The sequence below is a fragment of the Dermacentor silvarum genome, chromosome 7 (assembly GCF_013339745.2).
Source record: "Dermacentor silvarum isolate Dsil-2018 chromosome 7, BIME_Dsil_1.4, whole genome shotgun sequence".
In the NCBI taxonomy this organism is placed as follows: Eukaryota; Metazoa; Arthropoda; class Arachnida; order Ixodida; family Ixodidae; genus Dermacentor; species Dermacentor silvarum.
In genome coordinates this window covers 100,656,850-100,680,451 of record NC_051160.1, presented here as the reverse complement: position 1 = coordinate 100,680,451, position 23,602 = coordinate 100,656,850, and the positions used below count along the sequence as shown (strand labels likewise).

Genomic DNA, 23,602 nt, shown 5'->3' with positions numbered 1-23,602 from the left:
GAGTAAGAAACTGCCAGGGGGACCTCCTATCAATCGTGGGTACATAAGTGGGTCACTAAAAAAAATGAAACCACCGGATCATATATATTTGTCATTCTTTAATAGTTCAAATATCCAATTACATCATCACATCTTAATAGTCATAATTGAAAATACATTATTGCTACCATAGAAGAGGTTCGCTGGCCTTCCATCTCCATCCCAGTGGAAGGGCTGACAGTTTTTTATCGCCTGATCGTGACGTATATTCTACTGATACAGTTGTGTCTCGCCCTGCCTCGTTACCGCGAGAACCTATCTGTGTTTTTGGTTGTGCTGCATTTTTTGCGGAGGGCCGACATTTGAGGAGAACATTTGGGGACAGCACGAGAAGGCCGGGCAAGATCAGGCAATACGAGTACAGACTTACAACACCTTGTCTTGACGTTTCGCTCAGCACCCAACTATTATATATATATATATATATATATATATACAGGGTGTTTTCATTTAGCTGCACCACAAATGTGAAAAATTGCCCGGGGCAGGTAGCAACATTGTAATCCTTGATCTAAACTACTCAAAAAGGCACACCTTACTTCCACGAGAAATCAAAATGTCTACTTGAATAATTACCATAATCGAGCTAATTACTTCTAATATAATTACTTTACGGCACATCTTGCAGTTTATGAATTATAGCCGCTGAGTTCGCAAGGCGTATCCAGTTGGAACCGATTCCCAGGACTGAACCAGTTTAGTGATATGTAATTTTTAAAGCGTCCGAAGAAATGCATGGGCGTTCCAGTTAACTTTGTGCTTCAATGCATAAAACAGCGTTCTCCTAAAAAATTGTCGCAGTTTCAGCCGAAAGGCGAAGCATCAATTGCGATACCAAATTAGTAGAGAGCTACACGGAGTAAGGATAGTAGTTTTATCAGCTGTATAAACTTGGACATGTAGCAGCACCAGCAACGCGCAGAACTGTTGACGCCGTCAGCGTTTTGCCCGCGTTCGCACCGAACGCGCGCGACGTTGGTGACTGTTGCCGGTGCCTCTGGGGGCGGCTCGGAGGTGGTCGAAAAGGTCACAACGGGGCATTCGTCGAGCAGCGTCGGAAGTCTTTACAACCTTCTCGCCTCGCAACGTTTTTTTCCCCCGTGCTCCCACGGCCTTTCGCGCGTCGGAAGAAGTCCTGTTTGCCCTCCGCCGTGCGTTCGCTCCCCGTCAAAGCGCGCGTACCTCGCACGCTTTCACTGATCATCAGCGGGCCTTAGCGAAGCAAGCGCTCTTCATTACTGGGCCTTAGTGCTGGCCTTATAGTTTCTTCCTCATCCTTCACTCGTACATACAGCATACGCCGCGCGGCGACGATTTCATCGCCGTTAGACTGTATACGGAACCTCACGGCGATGACGACGACGACGCCGACGCAAAAATCCGCTTAGAGTGTCCATTTAATTGGTATAGCAATAAAAGTTAAGTGGAACGCCCATGCATTTCGTCGGACACTTTGAAAATTAATATCTCAAAACTGGCTTAGTCCTGAGAATTCGTTCCAAGTGGATATGCCTTGCGAACTCAGCGGCTATAATTCTTAGATTGAAAGATGTGCCGTAAATAATTCATTGAAAAGTTAATTGGCGTAACTATTTAATTATTTAATTAGGCGTTTTTATATTCTCGTGGAGGTAATGGCAGCCTCATCGACTAGCGTAGATCAAGGATTACAAGTGTTCTATCTGTCACAGGCAATTAAAAAAAATTTGGTGGAGCTAAAATTATACACCTTGTATATATACTCAGTTTATTACCAATCTGCTTACTTTTTATTTGTTTTCTTCGATGTACATTCTGGACGGATTTTTCATCCCAGCCTCACTCAAAAGAAGGCGCGTGCTATTTTCCTGCCACGAGACAAGCCCATGCATTGGGCTTTTCTATACATTCGAGCGCTCAACTTGAGCGCTCGTATGTAGGCGCCCGCTACCGCCACTTGACCGTTGAGTCGATGATCTGGATGTGCGTGGTCGACACATGGATGTCACATGCCTTCCTTTGCATGCCTTGCAACGCACGTTGGCGCGGAGTGTCTTCGCCGTGTGACAAGGTCTCCTGCATCTGAAACATCTTCTCTGCCGCTGAAAAGCTGCTTTGTTCTGCTCCAACGTTATGCTTCTTCTGCAATGTTTAGTGTAATGCCGAGTCATCTCGCGGAAAATGCGCTTTTTAAGCAACGTTCTTTAACCATGTACGAAAATAAACTGATGATAAATAAAAAAAAGCGTCGACAGCCTTGTTCGTCTCCGACTACGTGGGGACTCATTCGCGTCCTATTCTCCACGCGTCTCTCTTCTCTACTAAGAATATGGATGTTCAAAAACTCCATAATTTCTTCCAGGTTACGCATGCTCTCTGCTGATGTTAAGTTTGACCCCAACGTTGCTGATCTGTTGCGTGTGCCTTAATTCATTTCTTTCATCTTCATTTCCATCCTCATGTCCTCCGGTAGTGCAGTTTTCATGACAGGCACTATAACTGTGGAGTAACCGACCATTGCTATTCCTAGTGACTGCAACACTCATGTGTACACTGGCAACTTTTCTTCAAGCTAGCTACATCTTTGGAACTCCTCACTGCTTCTACGCTGGCGAGTTTCTTCAGGTAGGTAATTATCTTATTATCGAAAGATGCATGCTCGTAATTCATGCATGCATGCTCATAATTTTTCTCGGAGAACTGTAATCGTTCTATTAGAGACGCTGCCTCTCCGCTGCGGGAAACGAGAATGTAATTAAATTTCTGAGTCTTCAGCATGCTCATGCTGTTGTGCACCGACGTCTCCAACTGATGCCGAAGCATCGGCCACGCTGTTCTTTTCCCATCAAACTTATTCATCTGAAGCCTTGGTAACTTATCTAGCTCTTGCAGTCGTGTTAGTACCTTGCGGTGTGCTCACTTGTTCCGGCACTATATTTCTGTTGTTTGCTGTGCCACTTGCTCCAACTCAGGTGGTGAAAATTAATCCGGAGCACTGCACTACGGCGCGCCTCATAATTGGAACTGGTTCTGGCACGTAAAACCCCAGAAAGAAGAAGGAGGATTAATTCTTCTAACTTGGTCGTTGCGGCGACAATCTTCATCTCATAGTACAAAACTCTTTCAAATTCTCTTTCCGCGTATTCCGGTTAGGTGAGCAATTCTATCTAGGCGTTGACCTGGTGTTATGTCTGTGACACGCTCTTCATCTGGTTTCGAGGCATCGTTAATTGCGCTCTGTCGGCGTCTTCTGAAATCTCGTTTCAATTAGGCTGGTAAGCGTTGAGACATTTGCATTAGGCGTCTTGCGCTTATTGGACAGAACCTGTCAGTTGATGTTTAAAGTCGTGTTGCCTTCGTAGCTACGTCACCAACGATCTTAGGTCGTCGTCCATCCCGCGCATGATGGTTCGGTGTTAGGCAAGACACCAATGTCCCGTTCTTCAACCCGTTGAAGTGAAGGGGGTTGAAGGAGTCGCGTATTCGGGTATCCTGATAATGGCACCATATTTAGGAAGGACAATTGAGACCGCAGAACCGATACGTCTTCGGTTTGTTTAGAACACGGATAAGAATAAAGAATAACAACAGAACGAGCCCCCGCAACCTCTTCTTCTTTTGTCACCTCCCAGCTCTATCTTCACTCTGTTTCTACATGCCTGTTCTCGACTACAGCACTCGTTTTTGCAGCTGCTGCATTGCAAGCTTGCTGACCTTTCGAAAACTTTAGTTCTTTGAATACACTTTTCATGTAAGGTTTTTCTTACCTTCGTTTATATTATGGGCAGTATGAGGATTGCCCGAAATAGACTATTACGAACAACGCTAGCGCGAGAGCTTTCTGGCAATACAGGCTGATATACATATATAAATGACGCAGAAGAAATAAAAAAGGCACAAGAAAATCGTTGCAAGCTGCTTCTAATCGTTTGTTTTCGACGTTGCCCTTACAATTCTATGCTGTTTTTGCTGTTGTTTAGCTTTGAGCGAGATTTTTGCAGCGAAGCTGCATATAGCTAGGGTCCCGGGATGTTTTTCGCGTCCGTCTACAGAAAACTATTAGTGTCAATGGCTCATACCCACGTAAGCAAGCAAAAAAACCAATGGCTCATAGCCGAAGCTACAATCACTCAGCAAAGTGAAGCGAACATTGTCTACATTCTTTGGAATCACGCATACAACAAACATAACACCATCCATTTCAATAAAAAACAGACTCAATACAAGCACCGTGTTGACGGTTATAAGGTATCCGGAGACGCGTCGTGCCTCTGGCCGCAAAAGTGACAAAGCCAAGTGGACGCACCGTTAAGCTGTTCTCGATGTTCCCAAGTGCAACGTTATGCATGCTGCTTGTTATATAACAAATATTTCGAAAGATTAGAGATACATTCATGATAACGACCACCACTGCCAAGACTGCAGGAGGAATATCGTATGACGTGGCATTGATACTTTAACAAAACAGAAAATATGCGACGAAGAAAAAAGCAGCTGGAATTACGATGTTAGAGGCATACTAGTTCCTGTATTCATACAAAATGTATGCATTATGCCACAGAAAATAATAGCAATGTGAAAAACTGGAGCATGGCGTGGGTTAATAACCAGTAGAAGTCTAAAAAGAAAGCTTAGCTTGTTGGAATGTAGCGCAGTGATGATGTGCCAGGCTGGAAATACCTACAACAGGATGTGAGTTTAGCACGCGACGTGTACGAAATTGGCGTACACCTTCTCAATGAACACAACTGTTTATTCTACCGGCAAGTGCTATTGGTCTCGAATTATATAAGGATGTACGTGCAATCTTCAGCAGGCATATTTTGGAAAACAAAGCAGTGGACACGTAGTGCGTTGCGCTAATTAGAACAAATCAAGGCGCCCTGATGTACTTCTGGCAGGTACAGTAGCGTTTGTTGCAGTAAAGTCCCAGGCCACATTGCCGAGCATCGCGACGGTCGCTGATGCGATTGGAGCAGTCTTCGTCCAAGCCTGCAGAAAGAAATATTAGCAACAATGTTACCTACGCCTGGTAAACATAAGAGGTGTTTCTTTCGAAGGTTATTCTATTTTTATTTAAATACAGGTTTTGAATAAAAAGTTCAGTTCCGTCGTACACATGCCGTCCGTGATGGCAGCCACGGGGTAGCAGGTGATGCGGCGTAATTTGTGGCTAATTAAGAAATACATCCAGCAATCAGCGTGTAAACTTTCAATTGAAGCGAATTCTCCAGGCAAGCCAGTCAAACTTTCTCATCTGAAAAAAGACAATTACTCTGCAAAGACATTTCATCGTCGTCATCGTCGGCCTATTTATATCCACTGCAGGACGAAGGCCTGTGATCTCCAATTACCCCTGTCTTGCGCTAGCTGATTCCATCTTGTGCCTGCAAATATCCTAACTTCATAACCCCACCTAGTTTTCCGCCGTCCTCGAGTGCGCTTCCCTTCTCTTGGTATCCATTCTGTAACTCTAATGGTCCACCGGTTATCCACCCTACGCATTACATGGCCTGCCTAGCTACATTTTTTGTGCTTAATGTCAACTAGAATATCAGCTATCCCCGTTTTCTCTCTGATCCACACCGCTCTCTTCCTTTCTCTTAACGTTAGGCCTAACATTTTTCGTTCCATCGCTCTTTGTGTGGTCCTTGTTCTCAAGCTTCTTTGCTAACCTCCAAGTTTCTGTCCCATATGTTAGCATCGGTAGAATGCAATGACTGTACACTTTTCCTTTCAATGACAGTGAAAAGAAAAGTCAGGATTTCGCGATGCCTGCCGTATGCACTCCAACCAAATTTTATTCTTCTGTAAATTTCAGTCTCATGGTCAGGCTCCCCTGCGAGTAATTGGCCTAGATAAACGTACTCCTTTACAGACTCTAGAGGCGGATTGGCGATCCTGAATTCTTGTTCCCTTGCCAGGCAATTGAATATTATGTTTGTCTTTTGCATAATTATCTTCGACCCTACATTTACACTTCTCGGTTAAGGTCCTCAATCACTTGCTGTAATTCATCCCCATTGGTCCTGAATAGGACAATGTCATCTGCAAACCAAACGTTGCTGACATATTCGCCGTTGATCCTCAGTTCTAAGCCATCCCAGTCTAAGAGCTTGAATACTTCTAAGCATACAGTGAATAGTATTGGAGAAATTGTGTCCCCTTGTCTGACCCCTTTCTTGACAGGTAACGTTCTACTTTTCTTGTGGAAGACCAAGGTTGCTGGGCAATCCTTGTAAATATTTGCCAAGATATTCACGCATGTCTCCTGTACGCCTTGATTACGCAATGCCTGTATGACTGATGGTATCTCTACTGAATTAAATGCTTTTTCATAATCTATGAAAGCCATATAGATAGGTTGATTGTACTCCGCAGATTTCTCGATTACCTTGATTGGTGACTTGGATATGAAGCATCGTAGAATATCCCTTCCTGAAGCCAGCCTGTTCTCTTCTCTAAGGGCATTCCTACTTCGGTAGTATTTTCAAAGAGACACCAGGTGTATCGGAAGGAAATGACCGCCACACAAGTGAGCCACGGGTCGCGCATGTGTTCTGAGTGATACTGGTCAAATACATTTACTGAGTGGGAATTTGGAGCGCCTAACTCAATGCTGAGGTTTGACACCGAGTGTGAGCACAAGGTACCATTCCGTGCATGGCGCGGGTGACGATGATTAGCTAGTATGGCGTGTCGAGCTCTCAGGCCGCTAGGCCTGAGCGCTCGCCACGATGACGAAGTGGTGGTAAGTCTTGAGACTCTGCAGATGGAGACTGTCTCGTCGCCGACGGCACAGGTAAGACGACTGTATGATGCGTTCGATTACGTAAGTTTAGGCATATTTGCGTTCGGCGATGCGTTAAGGGCATTTTTACTTCGGTAGTACTTTCAAAAAGAGACGAGGTGTATTGCAAAGAAATGACCGCCACACAAATGAACAAGTGAACCAGAAAGGAAATTGTCGCGCATGCGTTCTCAGTGAGGCTGGTCAACTGCTTAGTTGAAGTTTAGGCCTATGCGAGTTCGCGTTGCTCCTCAGCATGTCTCGTAGCGGCAGAAACGGGCGCACACTCAGATGCATACGAGTGGTACGGGAGAATTGTGTTGATAGCGTAGTTTGTGTGGCGGCAGTACAATAGGTAAAAAGGTGAAGAACCAGTACTGCTTTGAGAAGCGGTGTTCTGTGCGTAGGTGAAATATGGCAGAACGAGGTCCGAATTGGTGTGGTCAGAGGAGACACACTCTGTTAGCATGTGGCCGAGAAATAAGCCCATTGCTTTGCGGGTGGCACGCTGTAGTTGTGCGATGGGCAAGGATCGAGGATGACTTGTACAATTCCGGACAAGTGGACGCGTGCGGGATCACTGAGCAGTTCCTGGAGCGCACTGTGACGCAGGATAAAACGGAGAAAAAGGAAGGAGGCAACATCGCCAGCTGTAGCTGCCAGGAGGGCGACGGTGTCGGCATGAGCTGGTCAACTTCGGCGATAGCCCAGCGGTTACCAGCAGATGTCAGTGAATGTAGCCCGTACAAATTGATGCCAAGGCTCCCGAATGGTCGGCCAGGTGGAGTTACATGCTGCAGAGTACCTGGTCACTGGTGGGGGGAAGATTTTCGGCACTGGCAATCGGCAAAAGCGAACAAACATACGAAATTAGCTGCACATCTGTCGTCAGTAGAAGTGCTGTAGAAGACCTTGTTACGTTCTGAGAATCGCCTTAGTGTGCACTGTCGTCGAAGAATGCACCGATTTCGGAACGCGGACTTCTAGGTAAATATCGTAACCACTGAGCCCCGTCTGAAGAATAATTGCGTTGGTGGAATGCGTCAACGCAGGATAGCGAAACGGTGAACTTGACGACGCAACGGGCGAGTTGTTGGTCGTGTAGGCGAACATGAGAAAAATTCTAAAAGAGATAGAATTTACCCCTCCTTGCGGTCGTCGGAAGCGATGGTGTCAATGTCAATAGACGAAATGGGAGGCTGATATGCTGAGGAACAAAAATGTCAGGCAACGGAGAGCATGACAGGACGTTAGCGCAACAGTTTTCAAGCCCGTTTCGGCACACAACGCATACGTCCTGAAGGCGAAGTGCCCAGCGGGCAAGGTGGCTTGACAGATTTTTTATGGCTAGCACAGTGCGTGGTGGTTTGTGATGACATCGAATGGGTGGCGGTATAGATAAGGACGGAACTCCGTAAGGGTCCAGAGAGCGGGAGAGAGAGGGAGAGAAAATATATTGGTACAACACCGAATGGGGACGCTTCCTGCCGGGAGGCGCCGGTCGCAGCTGGAACCCTCCGTCCAGAGGATGGCAAGTATTCTTTCACCTCAACATGATATATGGGGTTTATTGGCGCTAGGACATGACATGACCAAAAAGTGCTTTCTCCGGCACACTGTAGTTGGTCTCGGCTTTTGTCACTGTTCGACTTGCGTATGCAACGGTATATTCAGCTAACGCACGATTTCAACGTGCAAGGTCTATGGGGAGGCCAACATTACCGGCGCCCGAGTGCACGTTTGTTGGGCTGTTGGGTTGTAATAGCACAACATTAGGGATGAAGTTAAGAGACTGTGCAGATTATTGAGAGCATTCTCGCATTCTGATAACCACGAGACAGAGTGCCGCTGCATTCGAGCAGCTTCGTTAGGGGGGGGGGGGGATATGATGCCCTCAAAATTTCAACTGAACCAGTTGAAGTAAAAGCAGAGGCTAACGAAACTCTGCAGTTCCTTTATGAACGTTGGTTTAAGGAATTCAGTGACGCCTCGAAGTTTGGCAAGATCGGGGAGAACGCTGGCCTTGGATATAGCATAACTGTATGTACTGAGCTGTCTTGCAGCAAAGTTGCACTTTTTCAAGTTCAGTGCTAGGCAGGCATTTTTTAAGCATGCCAGGACACATTTGAGGCGCTGCGGCTGCTTGGTGAAGTCCAGAGCAAAGACAACAACATGATCGAGATAGTATAGGCATGTATGGCGCTTCAAGCCGCGTAAAACTATGTCCATCATGCGATAAAGTGTTGTGGGTGCATTACAGAGTCAAAAGAGTATGACATGAAAGTGGTACGAGCTGTCAGGTACAATAATGGATGTCCTTGGTTCATGAACTTCTACCACTGTCACTTGAAAATAGCCCGACCGCAAATCTAAGGAAAGCAAAATAATCTGCGCTTTGTAGACACTCATTGGGCATCGTCAATTTGCGCTAGGGGGTATATGCCCTTGCGAGTGATCTGGATAAGGCGTCGGTAATCTACACAGAAGCGAAGAGAGCCATCCTTCTTCATAACAGGGACAGCAAGATTCGCCCGTGGACTATATATGCAGGTCGAATCCCTTGGCGGCAAAGCATGTAGTCGACTTGCTCATTGAAACATGACTTTCTGTGACAAACCTGCGTTACGGGCATTGTTATAATGACGGGTGGGAGCCAGTGTGCATGTAATGTGTAGTAGTGAACGTACGACCGAAAGTTTGCGTGACCTCGAACGAAAAACGAAATCCGTCCAAGACACTCAGAAGCTCGGGGCAGAGAACCGGCGTAAGGTATTCCGCGATGAAAGGATCAAACAACATCTGTGGATGACGTATCAGACGTTACTAAATCATTGAGTGTTGGTTAGCTGGCAAAGTCTGTGCCATCCGACACGTCGACGACTTCCATGTCGTCAATGTCTTCGACATGGCCAAGGCATTCTCGTGGAATCAGTGTCACAGCATACGAATTGGGTTCGAAAGAAAGAGAGTACTACAGCCGTACGTAATGTCCATAGCCGCAAAAGGAAGCATAACAGCTTTCCCTGTAAGGAGTAGACCCGATGGAAAGAACGGTGCATTTGCATTGCAGAGGCTGCTGCGGGCCACGGGCAGAAGAGCTCAGGCGTTGTGGGAAACGTTTGTATCTTCTTTAAGCAGCAAGAAAAAAAGGAGGAACGTCGGCAATTGTCATATTTAACATCATAGATAGTTCAACTTCGGCGCATGGGCAATGAATGACGACGCTATGACGCGAGTGAACATCCCAAGCAATGAGAATGTCATGAGAGCAAGAAGAAATGACAATGAACTCGCTTGTGTACAGGACATACTCAATAGCCACAAGTGCCGTGCTCACAGCTTAAAGGTGAGCATGTTGCGCGCGTGCTGTTCGAAGGGGCCCCCCAAAAGGGGCGTAGTGACTTTCCGAAACAAGCGACAGTTTGGCTTCCGTACTAGTGAGGGCGGCTTCACTATCCACAAAAGCGAATGTGCCAACACGTTCAACACAAACCTCTATAACATTAGGATGGGCGACGATGAGCACCTTTTTAGTTCGACGGAGCAGCCGTACTTGCCTCGTTCACTGCGACAAGAAGTTGTGTGCTTCTCGAACTACAGAACGAAGTCACATCAAAGATGGTGAGCGGCGACGCGGAGAAGGTGAACGGACTAAAAGCTGATGACGAGGCAGAATATGGGTTGTAAGAGCTGTAAAATGGACGTGGCATGGCCGTATCAGGGGATCTCACGGGTGATGCGGTACCAGGCCGCTGAGTCCCTCGTCAGTGGCCGTTGATATCAAGTGGCTTAGGCACACACAAAGCATATTAACCGATCATCACACGTACGCCACGAGTTCACGATGGTAGGCCCAGACCAGCTCATAGGACGCGGATTACGAGGGGTCTGGGAAACAACGGGACAACAGTTTGTGGTCGGGAACAAGGTACGACATCGGCGTAACTGAGAGGCGGAGCTGCAGCTGCAGGGAGTGGAGGGGGTCTGTGACATAACTTAGAGGCACCACTACAGGCAGCTGTTTGCGGTGCACAGGCAGGAATAACCTCGACGATTTCATGCTGAATCTATATGTTGCGACTGAGCGAAAGGCACTAAGTAGAGCTGACGGGGAACCTCCTAACGCACAAGCCCATTTTTCTCTGCGAGCAGTGTTGCTGGATCTTAAACGTCCGCCAATCCAAAGAGATGTTCGTCGTGCGAAGAAGGGCCACGGGTTGAAAGCCGCTGCCTGCGTAGCTCCTCGTAAACCGGAGAAACAATTTCTGTGACTGTGCGCAGATTCTTCGCAAGGAGCATATAAAAAACGTCGTCCTCTATTATTTCATAGCAGTCTTGATTCTGTCCAAGATGCAGTCCATGTAAACAGGCGCTATTGAATGCTAAACATGAAATAAGAAGTGACTGCGAGCAAATGCTGTAGAATATGGCAAATGAGCTCTGCAGAATTCTGCAAGGTGCAAGGCGTTGCGCTGATAAGCCCGAGGTGGCGGGTTCAAATCCCGGCCACGGCGGCCACATTTCAATGGTTGAGAAATGCAGAAACGCCCGTGTACCGTGCATTCGAAGTCGAGGTGGTCGAAATTAGCACTACGACGTGCCTCATAATCACATGGTTGTTTTGGGACGTTAAACCCTAGAATTTAAATTCCGCAACGTAGAGGAAATGTCATGAAAAAAGAAATAATAATCTAGACCGAATGTAGCACAGTGCTAGAAAGGTAACCCATACGGGTTCCTCAGAAAGAAAGCTTCACAGATGAGAAAACATTGGTCGGAGGAAAGCGTGGTGCAACGTTCGGGTTGGTGACAACTTTCCCTTTTCATTACATTTCCTCCATCTTGGGAGATTCCGCAGAACGGACTTGCCATATTCTGTGTCCCTGTGATTCAAATGAGCGAAAAAAATGACAGCAGATCCACGAGGTGAATGATGATGAGTGGGCGAAGCTCCGGAGGGAATCATCGGATCTCCCGCTTAAGGGGACGCTAGCAGAAACGCGTTAGAAACGTGCAGTACTCTCTAGTAAGGGGGAGCGGCCACAGCGTCTTACGCAGCCATTTACACATGCCGGAACGTGCACCGCGTTTGCCGACGCCATCACATGACTGCTGAGAGAGTATACCCCCCGTATTCATAAACGCTCCTCGACTTGAACTTGACTTGCCACCGCTTTGGGCAGCGCGTTCGAAACGCGTTGAAGGTAAGGTGGAGAGGCCACAGCGTCTTACACCAGCTTCTTACACGGGCCGTAACGCGCTAGCACAAACGCGTTAGAAACGCGCTAGAAACGCGGCCTTTCGTTAATGTTGGGTATTTACAGCCATCGTGGTGCGTTTGTCCATGTCCGCTTCGTGGCGTAGTGGGCTAACGCCGTGCGCTCGGAAGCGAGGGGTCCCTGGTTCGATTCCGCGCTACGGACACAACTTCGGAATTTTTTTCTCATTTTTCTCAGACTGGTTACACACTACTACTACTACTACGACGGGGACGGACGGGTGCCGCTATAAGGAGCTTCGCCCCTAAAATTCACCATCGCACTGCCATCTCCTATCCTCCTGGTTATCTCAGATGGTAGAGAACGAGCCCGGAAACGCGTTAGTCCCGGTTGCAAATCCCCAGACCAGGCCAATCTTTTTTCTCCGCAGCGGAACAGGTATGGGGTTCCTTCGTAGCTTCGTCCCACAATCAGGTGGCTGACAATGTCCTCTTTTCATAAAGACTATAAGAAACTGACTGCTCATAAACCTGAGGAAGGCTGTTGATTCTGGCAATCATAATGTCGTTATAGACAAAGTCGCTTTATGACAAAGGAATATGTGCAATTGCACTAAAGTTATTGCAAAGCTACCTTTCAGATAGGTATCAATACGTTTTAGTCAACAGAGTGACATGTACAAAGTTACGTGATATAAAGGTTATAAACAGGGATAAGCTGCCTCAGAAAGGCTGCATGACACTAATGTGTCTTTTTGCGTACTCATAGCTACTAGTGTCGCAAAGTTCAATTACTACACAGGTATATATGCTGTCAAACCGGTTAAAATTCAATAAGCTTTTGCTAAATAATAACTAAACTCAAGGCATACTATTTGCACCGATTAGCGAAGCGCATCACTGCATTATTACCGTACATTTTCGTGTCGATCAACTGGACCAGGTACAAGACTATGTTTCTGGGTGTTTTGTTTGTTGAAGCCCTCTCATGCAATACTGAGGTGATTATCCTTACAGCATAACCTTGTAAAAAACGGGGAGTTTCTTTATAATAATTGGTATTGTTTTTCCCTGATTAAGAATAGTGCTATAATAATAATTTCACTCTAGGCTTTCGTATGCGATATTTGTGTGGGGCATTACATATATCAAAGACTACAAGAAATCGATTACACTACAAAAGAGAGTGCTTACTTTTTTAAAATATCAAGGTAAATCATCGCAGTAATTAGCCTCTATTAATTAAACATGGTATACCTCAAGCCTCTCAGATATATTGTTATAAGTTGATGCAATGCATTATTAACCTTTGGATATGTCCACATGGCTAAACCGAAAAATCAATATCCACTGCGCAGCCAAGTTAATGACGCCCCACGAACAAGAAGCAGTTATGGTCAGCAACGCAACTTTCCAAATCTCAGCCCTGTTAGATCTTCTAGGGTCTACAGGCTTCAATACACGTAGTATATTTATGGTAGTAATATTTGAAAGTAAAAGTGAGTGTATTTCACTGCCTTAAGTTTTTGATGGTCTATGTAATTAAAGCGTGCAGCCATTAACTATTGCTAGTGCCTGTTGTTTCTGCCTCTTTTTTCTAAGTTTTTTCAAGGGAGCTTAATAACCTAGAAGCTGCATAATTTACTACTATAGTTTGAATATGTATTTAGGTATACCAGTATTTTGCGTGCAATGTTGTATTGGTACATTTATTTAATGAGCCTGTGTAATCTAGTTTGTGCATCCTATGTGCTACGAACCACTGTTTTATTTACATGAAGCCCCCTATGTCCTATGTATTCTTACGACATTTAGGTAGGAAATGCTTTTTTATCTTGGTGTAATGCTGTGTGTTGACCTTGATGTATTTGTCTTCTCTACTGAAAATAACCAGTCGCTGTTGCCATTTTGCAAACGGAGCAGAAGCCTCTGTCAGGCCTCGATATGCCTTTTGCTTTCGCTACATTTTCTGTAACAGATACAGAAAATAAATATTTCTTTCCAGTTTTTTCTTCACTATGGTCACCACCACTGACGGCATGTCTCCGACTTATCTTTTATTTCACTATGGCTTTTTTCTAATATTACTGAAAGTCTTCGTAGAAATACCCGGTGGAGTTTTCGGTAGGGCACGATCGTATGAGATCCATTGTGCTTGGCATATGAAATTAAAATGAAGCATCGGTGGCTCAATATATTCATCTTCTATCCTTCTCTTCAATTAACTTCTTTCAAAGATTTCCTTTCAAACATGGGACATAATTAAATGCATACACGAAAATTATAAATAGTTCCAAGAGAACCTTGGTGCCACATTGCAGAGGCCATTAAACAGATTGAATTTTAACCGAGCTATTCATTCGTAAGTTCGCTCTGCCAGGGGCTGGCACCAGTCGATAATATGTCTGGCATCCGGACTGGCTAAAAATCTTTCTTCGAAGACATTCTAGCGTAACAACTTTTTGTGGAGTTGGGCCCCGTTTTCTAACTACTCATAGACTGACATCACTATTAAATTGCGTCGCCTCACGAATCTTGTGCCGCAGAACTTGTTTGATTCCTTGAAACACTGCCGAAGTTAGACGCAGCTATCGAAGCGATGAGCGGCTTGCAGTCTCCTTTCATATCCGCCAGTACCCTGGAAACTACACAAGGGAGACGACAAGTGGATGCAAGGGTGCAATGTCCCGCTGGTCCCACCCAAAGGTTGAACGCGAAATGGCTTGTGGCGCCAACCCATGGCGGCCGTGGTATCTACGCTACGCTCATCAGCAAAGTACAGTACGTGCATCAACGTGCAACGGTCGTGTTTACACACGCCTTGCAAAGATGAAATGGCTTTTCTATACTTCATTTTAGATCGCGGACATAGGTATTGTTTTGTTTATCTCAGATGAAGAATAAACGTATTACTGAGAATGTTCTCGCGATGTCGAAATCAGGCAGTAGTTGTTGTAGGTCCCGTTGCTTGCGATGACGCTGCAAGACGACATAGCGGAATCGAGATGAAGTGTTTTTTCATTGCTTTCGACATGATATTATATCCCCTACTGCATTCAGTGCTATACTATTCGGCTCGAATGTCCACGGGCGCCTGATAAACTGATCGGCAACGTTGTCATACTATGATCCTACTTGTCTTACTATTGCAACTTGTTTTGTTGGCTCACTGTCATGGCTTGTTGGTCTAACTGGATTTTTGCTGTGGTAATTTTATAAGTAGGGAAAAGTCAGGCGGGGAGGCACATGGCCATGTTATTGCGGTACTGAGTTTCAACTTCGACAGCCATTCATAGTTATTTTCTAGACTTGCTTTCACCATCTATACACATACACAATGCGAGCTCTCATTGAACGTCCGCCTAGCGGAATTTTTTTAAAGCACGACGCCTACGTCGTCTTTTGTTATAAGTGCTCTTGTCTTAGACTTCACTGAGGTCAGCACAGGCGCTATGTACTTCCCTCCCCTTTTCCGCGTTCCAACCTTATCATAAGACATATTTACAAATTATTTACGTTCTCCTAAAAAAAAAAAGAGTTTCCAAACTCTTCGAAATTACGCGCAGTGACTCTTTTCAGCACTGACACAAAAGGCAACATGAACCCTAAAGAGCAAATCATATTTAGGACTTTATTTAACAGGCGCCATTACTTGAGCATTAACCGCCGCATCCTCTTACCGAGTACAGTGACGCACGCCGGGCAGCAGCGACACGCGTCGGCGAAGGAACGAACCACTCCGTCGCAGGTGGTATTATCAGGGGCCGGTTCGCACTTGGTGTCCTCGCAGGGCTCGCCGGTGCACGCGCTCTGCCGTTCTGCGATTATCACGGCGTCACATCTTCCGACAATTTGGGCGAAAGTATACTAAGCAAACAAATGGCGTTACAGTCTGGGAGAGTGAATGATTTATAATATCAAGCAACACGGGTGAAGTGGTGACATCTTTAATAACGTGACTAGGGGAGCTATACTCGCGGACAACTTTCTGTGGCAATGAAGAGAAAGCTACAGGCGCGTGGACGCTGCACATGTGTTACCGCGCCAAGTAGTCCGGCAGCGTTTGACAGTGCTTTTGGTTGCTCGGAACGGACGCTGAATCGACGCAGCTTTCACGTGCGACGGTTTCGCGTTTTCCCAGACGCGGAAGGGAAAAGCCACAAAATAAGTAAACTTTTACGCTCAGTAGTGTGTTCTGTCTTATTTACAGGTTGCTAATAAGCTGTTTATGTTTTCTCTTCCCCAGCCTAAACCAACGTGGGTTAAAACGAGGGACTCTCTTCAGAAGCGCTCTCGCTTGTGCGCGCTTTGCCTCCGTAGCTTTCCCTTCATCGCCACAGAAAGTTGTCCGCGAGTATAGTCGGTTATTATTTTGGAAAAAAAAACAGCCCTATAAATGCGACACGGTCGAGAAGACACAATAAACCGCTCTACGTACCTAATGGGGTACGTTTATTGCATGAATGATGGCTTCTGAATCTCAGAAGGCAAAGAAAACATACCGACGCCAGTACCGACACGACAGTACCGACAAGATACCGACACCAGTAAGTTATGCATAGTTCGAAGCACGAGTGCAATAACTGTAAAGGTAAGTAAATTTTCTATCACTGGGGTCAATAGATGGAGCCTTGAGACATGGCGCCCTGCTATGATCAATAATAAAAACATCGAAATTTTCCCGCGCACGTTGCTACGTCACCAGGATTGCGCGCACTTTTAAAATTTGGCTCACACCGCAGGATTGGCAAAATGGGTGGCCACATTACAGACAGTTTCTTCCGCGCAGCGCGTTTGAATGTTCCCGCGGACCCGCTGCGACCAAGAACTGGAAGTAATGTGGCCATCCACTGTGCCAAGTGCGTACGCGAGCCATTGTTTCAAAGTGCGCGTGACTTTAGAAAATGCACAAGCTAGTTTGGTGGCGACTATACTACGAAGATACAAATCCTACTTCGTTTCCTGTTGACGTTCCGTTGTCTCAAAATTGCTCTCACGTGAGAACGCCGCGTCATTTGGTGGCGCCGCACGCCCAGCACTCATTATTACGATTGAAATAACAGCGAGAAGATTTCTGCGCCAATGTACTTATTAGGTACTCCCAATACTAGCAAGGAATTTCATAGATCCGGTGATCATGTTTGTTGTGCCACCTTACAGTAAATTTGGCACAACGGACTTGTCAGAATCGCCTCATTTGATTAGCTCAAGACTTGTTCATAAGGCTTCAGATAGAGCGGCTCTTAATTTCAGTTATTGAAAACATGATTTTGAGCCGCTATTTTGTAGCGATTCCATTTTCGATGCTACTCCTTTTCACTCTTCGTCAGTGGTGAGATAGACACTCCATCGTCGTCATCAAAAGGATGAGCCGGCTTTGAACTGTGGAAGACAAGTGCGGCATAAAATTGAGTGGGAGGCATGACTTCAAACCAACATAGACTTATATTCTTAAGATAAGATGAAGTTCTCAGCCCATCTACGCAAAGTTCGTAAAGGTGAGCAAGTTAGTATCGTAACCGCATTTGTATCACTCACTGGCGGGGTCGCCGTGAGAGTCCCAGTTCGGCAGCTCTCCACACTCGGGCTCCGCGAAATAGTACATCATGAGCAGCGCCGTGATGCAGCAGCTGGTGACCACGCCGGCCAAGCTGACACCCAGCACAAACAGTCGCGTCCCCTGCGTATTGATGAAGGGGAGTTCGAGCCACACTCACAGGACTTTTTGTTCGCCAGGGCTTTTTGCCATTAGCCGGCCACCTTCCAAAATACTATGTTCGGTACAAGAACTGGCTGACATTTTCTCTTACGAACAATTCCAGCGTGAGATACTTTTGTGAATACGTGCCCGAAACCGCAGAACGCTGATGAGGCACTGTATCACTTTTAGGAAATTGCAACACGAGGACCATGCACTATCCGTTTCGGCCGTGAGTTATCACTGCTGGAACCACAGACAGTGGACGAATACGGTTGAGAATCCCCAAAACAATCCACAGACACACATTTGCATGGTTGTTGCAAGCACACCACAATAGGACGCCTTCAGATCGGTATCTTTTCACGTTCGCGGCAACAAGGCAGCCTAATTCAACCATGCGGAATGTCATCTGGAAAAAAACACGTTGGAGCGAATGTCCCGTATATCAGCTGTGGAATATAATACAATTTATCCGCAAACACAGACACGCATATGCACTCGTCAGAATGGCTGATGAAATCACAAATAATTTAAGTAAAGGCCGCGGAAGGAGATATGTTGAATGTAAATCTGGGACCGTATCCACAAAATGCCCTTACGTCTGAATTGTTCTTAAAAGAAAATTCGACTCAGTCCTCATGCTGGACAGATTACACTCGAACATCTCTGGTAATGAAACGGGATATAAGGAAATAATGGATATAACGAAGTAAATTAAGTTACCCTTGAAGTCCCACAAGCATTCGTGCATTTAAAGCCTCGTTTTAACAAAGTGAAATTGTTCTGCCAATGAATACAATTAACTAGATGCGTCTCCGAAGCCAAATAATGCCCGAACGCTGCGCCCCGAGTATACGCCGCCTTCTGCTGGATTCGGCACTCGCTCGCCGCGGCAGTTCAAAGCTCCCGCGTACACGCGTCGACTACGCCGACAACTTTCTGTGGCTATGAAGGGAAAGCTACGGAGGCAAAGCGCGCACGAGTAATAGTGCTACTGAAAAGAGTCCCGCGTTTTAATCCATGTTCGTTTAGGCTGGGGAAGAGAAAGCATAAACGCCTCATTAGCAAGAGGTAAATAAGACAGAACACACCACTGAGTGTAAAAGTTTACTTATCTTGCGGCTTTTCCCTTCCGCGTCTGGACGAACGCGAAATCGTCGCACGTGGAAGCTGCGTCGATTCAGCGTCTGTTCCGAGCAACCAAAAGCACTGTCAAACGCTGCCGGACTACTTGGCGCGGTAACACATGTGCAGCATCCACGCGTCCGTTACTTTCGCTTCATGGCCACATAAAGTCGTCCGCGAGTATAACCTTTCTCAGCGCCGCGCACAGTGGCGCACCTGCGCACAAGCAGCTAAATCCCCTGAAAAAAAAAAAAAAAAAAACTTTGCAAGCAGCGGCTCACTATCGCACTTGCACTGACCTCTCTCTTGCGCGTGCCTGGCTGCTGCTAGGCAACGCTCGACGGTGCGTTCATTTCTACTGCGCTGCACGCCACGCAGGCAGGAGCAGATGGGTGTGGCCAACGTGAATTCCCCTGCGCAATCTCGGGGATCATGCGGAAGCCAGCGCAAGTCGTTACATGCTGCGCGGCTACGCGCAGCGGTGCGAAATATTCGTGCATTCACTTCTCTGGTTCTCTACGATGCGCCGCGCAGGCAACCCAGCTGGGCCTGGCCTTCGAGATCTTCCAGGTACAATCTTGGGCGTCACGCCCAGGGCGTCCCTTCACTTCTCCCTCTCCTTGCGGCGCGCCGCACAGAGCAACTTGGCGTGGCCTCTGAGATCTGTTTGGCACCTGCGCAATCTCTGAGGCCACGAGCCGGCCGAGCAAAGCCGGCATGGTGAGGTTCACTTGTCCGCTCGATCACACGGCGGGGCACTGTGTTGTGTGACACGTGCTGCTCGACCGCGGCAAGCCATGTGGAAAGCGGAAGCGAAAGGCGATCACGATGGAACAGAAAACAGCTATCCAAAAGCTGTCGCGTCAGGTGCTAGGAAGTGGTGTGTTGCACACGCCGAACATTCTTTTGTTGCTTTAGTCAAGTTTCGTCGCATGCGCGGCCGTGTAGTGGTTCTATGGGTCGCAAAGCCGTCTTCTTACTTCTATGTTTGTGCTCTCCATTGGGCATGTATTGCAGTAAACGGTAATAGTAGATGGAACGCATTAATGGATATAGCGAAGAAATTCTGGCTTCCCCTTCAACTTCGTTACAACGCGGTTTGAGTGCATTAGCGAAGGCGACAAACAGATGACAAAGAGGACTTACTAAAGAGGGTCCATATTCATACCCTAAAATTGCTCGTATGACTAAATGTCCGCCCATCTTATTGCTGTACATAATACTGAACTTCAGTCCGAATTCTGGGGTTGTAAGTGCCAAAACCACGGTCTGATTATGAGGCATGCCGCAGAAGGAGACTCCGGATTAATTTTGACCACCAGGGGACCTTTACCGTGCCACCGTTGCACGGGACACGGGTGTTTTTGCATTTCGCCCCCATTGAAATGGGCCGCCGCGGCCGGGATTTAATCCCGGGACCTCGTGCTTGCTTGATATCATCATCATCATCATCATCATCATCATCATCAGCCTATATTTAAGTCCACCGCAGGACGAAGGCCTCTCCCTGCGATCTCCAATCCCCTGTCTTGCGCTAGCGTATTCCAACTTGCGCCTGCGAATTTCCTAACTTCATCATCCCACCTGGTTTTCTGCAGTCCTCGACTGCGCTTCCCTTCTCTTGGTATCCAATCTGTAACCCTAATGGTCCACCGGTTATCCATCCTACGCATTACATGGCCTGCCCAGCTCCATTTCTTCCGCTTAATGTCAACTAGAATATCGGCTATGCCCGTTTGTTCTCTGATCCACACCGCTCTCTTCCTGTCTCTTAACGTTAGTCCTAAGATTTTTCGTTCCATCGCTCTTTGTGCAGTCCTTAATTTGTTCTCGAGCTTCTTTGTTAACCTCCAAGTTTCTGCCCCATATGTTAGCACCGGTAGAATGCAATGATTGTACACTTTTCTTTTCAACGACATTGGTAAGCTCCCAGTCAGGATTTGGAAATGCCTGCCGTATGCACTCCATCCCAATTTTATTCTTCTGCAAATTTCTTTCTTGTGATCAGGGTCCCCTGTGATTAATTAACCTAGATAAACGTACTCCTTTACAGATTCTAGAGGCTGACTGGCGATCCTGAATTCTTGTTCCCTTGCCAGGCTATTGAACATTATCTTTCTCTTCTGCATAGTCATCTTCAACCCAATTCTTACACTTTCTTGATTAAGGTCCTCAATCATTTGTTGTAATTTGTCTCCATTGTTGCTGAATAGGACAATGCCATCTGCAAACCGAAGGTTGCTTAGATATTCGCCGTTGATCCTCACTGCTAAGCCTTCCCAGTCCAAGAGCTTGAATACTTCTTCTAAGCATGCTGTGAATAACACTGGAGATATTGTGTCTCCTTGCCTCACCCCTTTCTTGTTAGGTATCTTTCTACTTTTCTTGTGGAGAACCAAGGTAGCTGTGGAATCCTTGTAGATGTTTCCTAAGATATTCACGTATGCCTCCTGTACCCCTTGGCTACGCAATGTCTCTATGACTGCTGGTATCTCTACTGAATCAAATGCCCTTTCATAACCTATGAAAGTCATATAGAGAGGTTGATTGTACTCCGCAGATTTCTCGATTACTTGATTGATGACATGGATATGATCCATTGTAGAATATCCCTTCCTGAAGCCAGCCTATTCTCTTGGTTGGCTGAAGTCAAGTGTTGCCCTGATTCTATTGGAAATTATCTTGATGAGAATGTCATACAATACTGAAAGCAAGCTAATGGGTCTGTAATTCTTTAACGTCTCCCTTCTTATGGATAAGTATGTTGGCGTCCTTCCAGCTCTCTGGTACACTTGAAGTTGTGAGGCATTGCGTATAAAGGGCCGGAAGCTTTTCAAGCAGGATATCTCCTCCGTCTTTGAATAAATCTACTGTTATTCCATCTTCTGCAGCAGCTTTTCCCCTGGTCATGTCTTTCAAGGCCCTTCTAACTTCATCGCTAGTGATAGAAGGAGCCTCTGTATCCGGTTCATCACTATTTCGAATGAAAGTAGCTTGGTTGTTTTGGGCACAGTACAGGTCAGTATAGAATTCTTCCGCTGCTTTTACTATGTCATCGAAATTGCTGATATTACCATGCTTATCTTTTAGTGCAAGCATCTTGCCTTGTCCTATGCCAGGCTTTTTTCTTATTGATTTAATGCTGCGTCCATATTTTACGGCTTCCTCAATCTTTCCCACGTTATAATTTCGAATATCCCTTACTTTCTTCTTGTTGATAAGTTTTGACAGTTCAGCGAATTCTATCTGATCTCTTGAGTTGGACACTTTCATGTTTTGTCGTTTCTTTATTAGGTCCTTTGTTTCTTGGGAGAGCTTACCTACTGGTTGCCTTGGTGCCTTACCTCCCACCTCAATTGCTGCTTCTGAGACCAACCTAGTTACGGTTTCATTAATTACCTCTATGTTATCCTCTTCTTCCTGTTCTAAAGCGGCATATTTATTTGTGACCGCCAGCTTGAATTGGTCTGCTTTTACCCTTACTGCATCTAGTTTGGCCTGTTTCCTCTTCACTAATTTCACTCTTTCTCTCTTCAAATTGACAGAAATGCTAGACCTCACTAACCTATGGTCACTGCATTTTACCTTACCTAACACTTCTACATTCTGCACTAGGCTTGGATCGGCAGAGAGTATGGAATCTATTTCATTAATCTATTTCATTCTTTGTTTCTTCATTAGGGCTTTTCCAGGTCCACTTCCTGTTGCTGCGCTTCCTGAAGAATGTATTCATTATTCGGAGCCTATTCCTTTCCGCGAATTCTACCAACATCTCTCCTCTTGCATTCCTAGAATCGATGCCGTAGTTTCCAATTGCTTGCTCACCAACCTGCTTTTTCCCTACTTTTGCATTGAAGTCGCCCATGACTATAGTATACTGAGTTTGCGCTTTTCTCATTGCTAATTCAACATCTTCATAAAACTGCTCTATTTCTTCATCATCGTGACTGGAGGTTGGAGCGTATGCTTGTACTACCTTCATTTTGTACCTCTTATTCAGCTTTACTACGACTGCTACCCTCTCATTATTGTTGTACAATTCATCAATGTTGCCCGCTATGTTGTTATGGACTAGAAATCCTTCCCCGGATTCTCTCTTATCTGGAAGACCTTTGTAGCAGAGGACGTGGCCGTTAGTCAGCACTGTGTAAGCCTCACCAGTTCTCCTAACTTCACTAAGGCCAATAATATCCCAGGCAATGCCTGATACTTCCTGAAATAGTCCTGCTAAGCTAGCCTCACTCGAGAGGGTGCGCGTGTTGAACGTTGCCAGGTTCAGTTACCATTGGCGGCCTGTACGGACCCAGAGATTCTTAGCACCCTCTGCCACGTCGCAGATCTGACCGCCGCCTTGGTCAGGTGCTCCGCAGCCACTGGGGACTCAGGGCCATGGTTTAATTGTCGGAGTCATGAGGGAGGTAGTGGCCGAATACTGCACCAGGGAGGCCAATTCCTGTTCTAGTGAGGGAGTGACTTTGATGAAGCTTAGTGGGCCTGCCTAGTTTGGTTGCACCTGAACTAGTATAGCCCCACTAGCTCTCGGCAATGTTTTTTTTTTGCCGGTGTCAGGCACCACTCCATGCCTGAAAAAGTAGTGGACGGGAGTAGGATTCGAACTTACGACCTTCAGATTTGAGGTCGGGTGTTCTACCTCTGCTCCGCGCCATCACTTCTTTGCTTGACATATTATTAGCTAAAGCAACCAGACAATTGGAAGATCAAATGTGATCAAAAGGCTTTTTGAATTCGG

General features: G+C 46.1%; 1 protein-coding gene across 1 annotated transcript in view; it reads right to left on the bottom strand.

Moving 5' to 3' along the window:
• Nucleotides 1–4,859: 4,859 nt before the first annotated feature.
• Nucleotides 4,860–23,602, bottom strand: part of LOC125947178 (uncharacterized) — a 76,761-nt gene continuing 58,018 nt past the window's right edge. Inside the window, exon 5 of the mRNA XM_049671563.1 lies at nucleotides 4,860–5,010. Within this exon, the coding sequence (XP_049527520.1) occupies nucleotides 4,892–5,010 (119 nt within the window). The 3' untranslated portion in view covers nucleotides 4,860–4,891. The remainder of the gene's footprint in view (nucleotides 5,011–23,602) is intronic.